Source organism: Kryptolebias marmoratus, linkage group LG6 (assembly GCF_001649575.2).
Source record: "Kryptolebias marmoratus isolate JLee-2015 linkage group LG6, ASM164957v2, whole genome shotgun sequence".
Taxonomy (NCBI): domain Eukaryota; kingdom Metazoa; phylum Chordata; class Actinopteri; order Cyprinodontiformes; family Rivulidae; genus Kryptolebias; species Kryptolebias marmoratus.
Genome location: NC_051435.1, coordinates 16,638,557 through 16,647,105, shown reverse-complemented (window position 1 = coordinate 16,647,105; position 8,549 = coordinate 16,638,557). Strand labels below are relative to the sequence as shown.

General features: G+C 48.6%; 1 protein-coding gene across 3 annotated transcripts in view; it reads left to right on the top strand.

Annotated features, from left to right (window-relative positions):
* Positions 1 to 8,549, top strand: part of bcor (BCL6 corepressor) — a 35,586-nt gene that overhangs the window by 25,150 nt on the left and 1,887 nt on the right. For all 3 annotated transcript variants that reach the window (XM_017410270.3, XM_017410269.3, XM_037976031.1), the window contains 2 exons: positions 5,417 to 5,583; positions 6,710 to 6,855. In XM_017410270.3, coding sequence (XP_017265759.1) covers positions 5,417 to 5,583; positions 6,710 to 6,855 — 313 coding nt within the window. The remainder of the gene's footprint in view (positions 1 to 5,416; positions 5,584 to 6,709; positions 6,856 to 8,549) is intronic.

Here is an 8,549-nt window from a genome sequence, read left to right as displayed (position 1 = left end):
CGTGCGCAGGCAGCATGAGGGATCGCTGGGATCGTTAGATGGAGACGGATGCTCGCTGCCTCTCGCCGGCATCGGGAGATTTTTTTTTTTTTTTTTCTTTTTTATTCTCTGCCTTTGTGCGTAGCTGCCGATCATTCGCTCCTAAACCAGATTCTTCTCTGCACATAACAACAAAAAGAAGAGAAATATGTGTGTGCTCAATCGCCCAGCTCCCCTCGCTCTGAAAGCTTTTAATTAAACTTGGATGGCCTGCTGTCTTGTTCTCCCGCGTGTCCTAAACGTTTCCTACCCAGTGTTGACAGATTTTACAAATTGATTTATTGATCTTAGCAGTTTCAGTGCCACTTTATAGCTGCAGCTTGTGTGTCCACTTTGTGTGTCTGTGTGCATGCACGCAGGATTCTTCACACTGGTGCTCATTCCTGAGTTGCTTTATAGTTGTGTGTGTCTGTTGGACACATTTATGATGATGAGGGGAGTGTGTGTCGGTGATTATGCGCGTGAGGCTGAATGGGAGAGAGCAGGAGTGTGAATGAGAGGTAAGCACTGGGAGTATAATCGCGTTCTAATGGCCCTCTAATGTGCCGTGGTGACTGTGGTTAGCAGCGGCGGCGGCTGTTTTTCTCCCTGCCTTTTGCGCACACACACACGCACACACACAGGTTGCAGCGCAGCAGCAGGGTTCAGTCAGCCGTGCTCCAGAGAAGCTGGCTCGTCTCTCTGATTTATGCGTCTCTCTCGAACGTTTTTTTCCCTCTTCCCTCTTTGCATTTTTTCCCCCCTTCCTGCTCCTCGTGTGGAGAGGCAAAGAGGGAGGAGGGGGGGAGAAAACCTGAGACTACACAAACAAGGCACTGACCGCTGCGCAAACAACACCGCCACCCCTCCCTCCTCCTCTTTTTTTATTTTTTCCTCCCTCCCACCCTTTCTTTCTCTCCCTCTCCCTCGCTCAGGAAGCTCGTCTCTCACTGCCTGTGTGTGATAAGCCCGGGGCAGGCCCCTGGGGCTCCCACGCACACACAAGGACGTGCGCAGAGACACACACCACTTTATGCATGCTGTCTAACACACACACACACACACACAAGCCTGTAGCTGCACAGAGAGCTCATCTCACGCTGGTGTTTCAGCGCCGCGAGCTTCGGGCTTATCACACACACAGGCAGCGAGATACAAGGGCCTGTGAGACACACACACACACACACACACTGATTATAACCATGCGAGGAAGTATGCAAAGGAAAAAAAAGAAAAAAAACCCCCGCTCTGACCCAATAAGCACATGCACAGACATCCCTGACGCGTTCGTCTCCATATGCTGCACAGAGAGACGACTCTCTACACTCGCTGCTGCTGCTGCCGCCGCTGCTGCTGCTGCTGCTGTCACACACCCACACAGAGCTGAAACTCACAATCACCTCGTGCACACGCGCACACTCAGAAAGGCACTGCTTGTTTGCAAACGCACAGGCATCCCTTTGTGTAAAAAGCCAGTGCACGCAGAATCACCTCACATACACGCGCGCGCACACACACACACTGTTTCTTTGGCGTTCCCCGGGCCCCGGCCGGCACTGTGCATATTTCATGTTCATTTAGTTTTGCAATCCGTGCCTCTGCACATGAAAGCCCACTCTCTCCGTCTTCCTGCCTCCCTCACTCCCCTTTTATTCTCCCGCGCTCCCTCGTCTGCCTCGCTCGCTGAGCATTTGAAATGGTAATGAGGAGAGATTCTGCGGATGTCTTCATCCCTCTCGTGCCGGTGATCGGGGCCCCTCAGCTCTGCCCGTCGAAAGCTCAGATAAAGGTGCAATCTGTCATTTATCCTCCTCCCGTGATTCTCTTCTGAGCTCCCCCCCTCTTCAGATCGCCGTGAGATCCAAGCGAAGACAAAAGTTAGTTTTTATTAGAAGTACGCCGTTGGATCGACATCTGTGATGGCAAAACTCCGAAGGGAAATGGTTGCTATTATGGGATTTTTAATATCGAAATACACACAGACTTGAAAGATAAACTGATGGCAAACGGTCTTGAACTACAGGTTCTGTCCTTCAAAGGAGATGGAGCATTAGGTCTGTCTGGCTAGACTCTGTGGACATTACCAATGTGAACACAGTCGTTTAAAATGAATGTTGGTGACGCTTAAGAGTTTTATTGAATTTATGGTTTTCATCTGGCATGCCTGGATGGGTTTGCTTAGATCCTGCGCATGTTTATGGGGTTCATAAACAGAGCAAAATGTTCTGATGTTTTAAAAGCTTTGATCACAGTTTTTAATTTTTTTTTTTTTTAATTTCAGCCAAAAGTGACGTAGACAAATATTAACGAAAACCTGATTTATAATGTATTTTTGTATTTTTTTTTCATCGTTGGACTCAGGTCTGTAGTTTTACACTCCGGCCTGATAGGTGGCGATAATGCGCTGGTTTGTCAATTTTCTATTTAAAAGGAAGAAGAAAAGAACTTTCTCTTTGTGGTCCCCGTGTATTGAATTATTGAATATTGGATGAAGGCGAATTTCCTCAGAGTAGTTAATCAAAACAGGCGTCAGTGTTGTTGTGGCTGTGTTTGGCGCCACTTTTGGAGCGGACGTTTTATTGTGTCTGTTGGTACACACAGTCCACTAGGTTAAACAAAAAAAAAAGGATATGGCTGGCTCTCTGGTACAGATAATCAAATTAGTTACACAAGCTTCCCAGTTGAGTTGACGAAGAAATACGAATTCTGTCAATTTAGGCTTGACCCGATTAAGATGAAATAACTATTTGAGTCAACTTTGTCTGTTAGCAAAAGATCTCATAAACCACAGGATGGATTTTAATGAAACTTTTAGAAAGTAACCACTGGGATACGTCTACAACTGATTAACCTGGAGGCAGACTAATCCAAGATGGCCACTGCAGGTATCCAACGAGAGCCAACTCAAAAATGGCTATAACTGGATGAACATTTGAGCTAAAATTTGATATGGTATAAGCTGACCGGCCTTCACAACACAGACTTTGAGCCTGACACGTCGTGGCACTGCATGAGACTGTGCATAACATTATTTCAAAGCTCAGACCAAAATGACTCCAGCGTCGTCATTTCTCAGCATTAGATGATCCTAATCTAAAGCTCAGTCATTAAAAGGTGTTGAGCAATATGCAGTCCTTCAATCAATGCGAGGCCTGTAGTTTGGTTTTACAGCCAGAACAGCTGCTGACTTACACAAGGTTACGACTGATAAGCAGCCATAGGTGACTTTTCTCTTTTCTCTGTTCCTCTTTCTCAGTTTTGTGAATAGAATATAAAGAATATTAGTTCCTCTGTGTTCGATCAATTAGCTGAGAGATCATCAGTGGCATCAGGCGGTTACAGCGCAGGCATATCCTCAGTCATTCACACATTTCACTTTTCAGGGCACGCATCAACTTTCTTTCGACTGTGAACTTCAGTCATGCATCATCTTCTCTGTGATACGCATTCGTAAACAGACATCCCGTGTGTGTGTGTGTGTGAGATGACTCGGGAGGCAGCGCTGGAAGGGGTTAAACGTCTGAGTGATGCATTGATTGCAGGGGAGCGCAGGGAAGCATTCTAGAGAGGGAGATTAGAGGACAGAGCGAAGGAGAGGAGGAGGCAGGGGGAAGGGTTGTCTCATTTTACTGCGGAGGAGTTGTGTGTGTGTGTGCGTGCGTCTGGCGGGAAGCCGGGGCTCTCGTGCTAAGCTCCTCGCGCTCTCCCAGCGATATTAAACACGGCTCTGGAGGTTTAGCGCTGCACCTCCTCCACAGCCACACACACACATATAAGCTTGTCGGCGCTGCAAAAATACATCTCTGCGAGCACGGGCACACACACAAGCACACTCTGGCAAGCTGTATATCAACACTCCCTGGCCGTCAGTCTCTCTCAGTCACACACACACACACACCTACACTAATGCACGCGCACGCGCGCGCACACACACACACACAGAGTGAGTGGAATCCCCCAGAGGGGAGCTTCAGCACAGCGCTCCTGAATCTCTCTCCAGCAGGCAAACAGAGTGTTGGCAGCGAGAGAAAACCAGTTGGAGCGCGCCCCCCCCCCCACCTCGCATTTCATTTCTTCTCCGCGCTTTCGCTCGCTCGTACTTGCTCACTATTTTTTCTCGCTCCTGATTTCCACTTCTCCTTATTTTTCCCTCATCGTCATTCCTCCCATCCTTCTCAGTTTCACTCCTCNGGGAGATTGGGAATATGTCCCACTGAAGGACAATCATTGTCTATCAACGTGAAGAATTACCTTTCTGTCTGTCCCATTTGCCTTCATACACACGCGCGCGCACGCACACACTTCCACCCTCAGTTTAACACTACCACCCACACACCCCACCCTTTCATCTCTTGTTATTATCAGCTGTGGCCCAGAGGACGGCCCCAGCAGATTTCATCCACAGATTCATTTATCTGTCATCTGTCGGGGTGTTGCCGCTCGTCTTTCCCGTTCCTCCGTCCTCTGCTCATTTCTCTCTCTCTCTCTCTCTCTCTCTCTGTTTTCTCATCCCTCCATCCTCCCTGTGCTGACAGGAGGAGTGCGAGCGAGATAAACACTTGGACTAGATGGCGGTCCAGAATTAGCATAGAAATGGAAGTTTGGAGTCGTTTCCCAGGTTCAGATGAGCAGCTTGGCTCCCCTCGGCACAGGACCGCTCGCAGGACAGAGTACGAATGCACCAAGATAAACGAGTCTCGCATTCACATCCATATATTGAATGTATAATAAAATGTCAAAAAAAAAAAGAAAAAAAATCGGTTTGTTTCTTTAAGGAGGCGCTTACTGTAAGCGGCATGCCGACAACGACCCACAGCGTCTGACCTCAGCCTCATCACTCCGCCAGGCAGCGCTCTGTCTGTCTGTATGCTCTCTGTTTAATAGCAGCAGACGCTGCTCCAGTCCAATAAAAACCAGTCGGACTACTTAGAGCTGGACGCCCAACTATCACAGCCTCAGACCAGAGAAAGCGCTTCCAGCTCTTGAGCGCCTCTATCAAATCTCTTTGTTCCGCTTCCATTATGCTGTGTTCAGAGCCGAGCCATTGTAACTGGCTGCCACAGTGGCGTCCAGGCCCAGTCATGGTACACACACGTCTGTATGTGCACGAACACTATCTGGCAGGGAAAGCACAGTTGAGTCACTCTTGGTCTCCTCGACGTGTTTGGCGCCAGCTCCAGGATTATGGAGCATTTGTGCGCGACTGTGCGTGTTTGTCCGGCACAGGAACACACTCTGTTCCTGCTTTTCCTCATTTCTGTCCCACAGGAACCGTAAAAGGGAAGGACTGTTTTTGCGTGTGCGTCTGCTCCGTCGGAACTTCTGCGTTTGGCCCTTCGTCCAAAACCAACCCTGTGCGCTAAACTTCGCTTTCCCCTCTGTGTGTCGGCTCTTTCAGGAGGTGGTGCTGTACTGTCTGGAGAACAGAGTGTGCGAGGTGAATCACAGGGACTACGCGGGCTACTGCGCTCTGCACGAGGCGTGTGCCCGCGGCTGGCTCAGCATAGTCCAACACCTGCTGGATTACGGCGCCGACATCAACTGCAGCGCGCAGGACGGCACCAGGTAAACAAACTCCTCTCCTTCATTCGCACGCATCGCAGAAACCCAGGCTTGCATAAATGCTCTCCGTTACAAAGTGCAAACATGATCGCTACCTGTGATGATGCAAACCACAGCAGAGTCATAAATAAGGAGCCCAGAGCTCGCTCAAAGCGGGCATTTATTGTGTTATTGTACCAGAGCAGCAATTTGCAGATTAGATGCGGCTTTAAAGAGGAATGGCTAATGCTTTCATGGCTAAGTTTAATAAATTTAATGCTGGAGGGGGGTCAGTTTTAGGACGACATGCTGAGGAGTTAAAGAATGAGTTTTAAGCTTTCATTGAAACGTTAACAGATTTGTAACTTGAGGAGTGCTGTTGTTCTCTTAGGCCTTTTGCTTATATAAATAAAACATTTTAAATTAGCTGGTTATAAAATTAAGACTATATTTAGAGCACAAGGGTTTGTACTCTTAAACCACCAAAAGGACAAGTACTGCTGCTTAAATATTAGCCTCAATGCACATACTAATTTAGGAACCTTACAGTTGTGGTCAGAAGTTTACATCCTTTTTTCATGACATTATTTTGGGGCCTTTAACGATTTATTTGACCTATTCTTGTTCCCAAGGTGGCATAAAATACAACATATAACTAGTGATTTTTAAAAACAAGAGCTTGGTCCACAGTTTTAAATTTATTGTGGATTTTCTGTAATCCACACACGGCCAACATTGTACATACAGGCTCAAATATATCACTCATGTTTGGTCCTTTTAGCAAGTTTCGCAACATGCTTTATGGAGCCATCAACAAGCGTCTGGGATAATTCTGACGTTTGACCACTCTTCTTAGCAGAATTGGTAGAGCTCATTTAAATTGGTTGGAAATGTGTCCAAGTTTCGACCATCTAGCTGTTGATTTGAGGTGAAATTTATGAAATTGGCGGTAGACCTGCTTTATTATTCCATCCGTTATGTGCAGTGCACCAGTACCATAGCATGATGCTACCACTGCCATACTTGACCGTTGGTACGGTGTTTTGAGGTTTGAGAGCCTCACCTTGGTGATGTAACACTCACAAGAGACCAAGCAGGTTTAGGATCTACTAGCATAGTAAGCCCTTTAACCCCTGTTTTGTGTGTTTAGACCCATTCACGACGCTGTGGAGAACGATCACCTGGACGTGGTGCGGGTCCTGCTGTCCTACGGAGCTGACCCCACCCTGGCCACGTACTCCGGCCGGGGTCTCCTCAAAATGACCCACAGCGACAGCATGGAGCGCTTCCTCACCGGTGAGTCCCATAACAAGAACAGTATTTAACTCCGTCTTCGATTTCAACGAGGAAACACTGGCTTTAGTTTTTAGTTATTAATGAATGAGGATAAAAAATTGTCCTACATAAAAGGGGGAGACTGCACACCATGCAGATTTTTACAAATTGGCCTGATTGTGTTGAGTTTGAAAAATGGCTCATAAACAACAGGCCCGCAGAGAGTTACACACCATGTGCACAAGAGCAAATTTAATTTCATATTGTAAAATATGTAGAGTCAAATCCCCAGACAAAATAAAATGGAAATTTGGAAATCTATTTGTCTGATTAAAATTAGTTTTTAACACCTACAATAGACAATAAGTGTTTTGGCTCTCTGAGCTGTTGTGAGCTGGAAAAAAATGGATGTAAAATCCATCACATTTAAATAATTATGTACCTTTTGATCACAAATCATAAAATCACATGTGCTGGAAAGAGTTTCAAGCCAATGAGGCACGGCAAAGAGTGGACAGAAAGGTCGGGGCGGGGGTAAACTGTTTAAAAGACCGGTTACCAACCCAGCTCCCCAAAGCCACCCCCCACCATCTTGGCTCGTTCTGTTTGCTCTTCTTTCAACGCTCTGACCTCCGTGCAACCTCCTGGCAGGAAGCCCTCTCTGTAAATCCTCATTTTCCACCTCCGAGCAGCAGCTCGACATGTCCATCTCTGTCATCCCATCGCCCCCCTCCGGCGCCCTCCCACACGCCTCCCCTCCCTCCCTCTGCCACCTGTTAGATAGGGATTCTCGGCTTGCTGGGGTGCGTGCTGCTGCCGCCTCTGAGCTCCTCTATCTGGTTACTAAGCAACGGCGACTGTGTTTGCTCAGCGTACGTGCGGAAATGGGCTTCGCTCTGGCTGGAGAGGCTCTGCTTTTGTATGCGAGCGCTTGTCGCTTTACAAGGCAGCCTCGCTGGAGTCTGTTTGGATCACGCGCCCGTGTGTGTTTATGTGTGTGTGTGTGTGTGCGTGCGCGCCACGAGAGCTCGTCTGGATGTTTGTAGTTAAGTTGAGTCAACACGAATCTGTGTACAGAAGGAGAGGGAAATGAAAGCACACTCGGACACACACTTCCTCTGCAGCCAGCTGCCTTATATTGCCCGAGTGACGAGCTGGTTAAGACCCGTTGCGTGAGAGAATGAGGGTGAAAACGGGACAGGTGGCGAAGGGAGGTTCGCACGTTCACGACTGGAAAGACGGCGTCGAATTTTGAACAGAACGGATTGATCGATGTCGGCAGGGAGAGACGGAGCGCTGGAGGAAAATGAGCGAGCGATTGCTGCCCTCCCTCCACCTGGTCCCACTCATCTGGAGGCCGTTAATCCCTCCAAACACTCGCCAGACGCCCCACGCCTCAGCGCTGGCACAAAGCCCAGCTCTCACTCTGCAAATGTGCGCGCGTGTGTGCGCGCGCGGGGCGAACACACACAGCGCTCTCGCAGTGTGTGCTTATCCAGCTCCCTCTGCTTGTTTGTTTCCAGCCCTGCGTGTGTGTGTGTGTGTGTGTGTGTGTGTGCGCTCTCAGTGGCTGTGTGTGGTTCTTGTTTGATTCCTGGCAGCTGTCTGTGGCCCCGCTCTGAACCGAGCCAGCTCTAACCCAGCGGAGACTGTCACTCTCCTCCCCGCGGTACAGCTGCTGGCCTCTGACCGCCCCCCCCCCCCCCCCCCCCCCC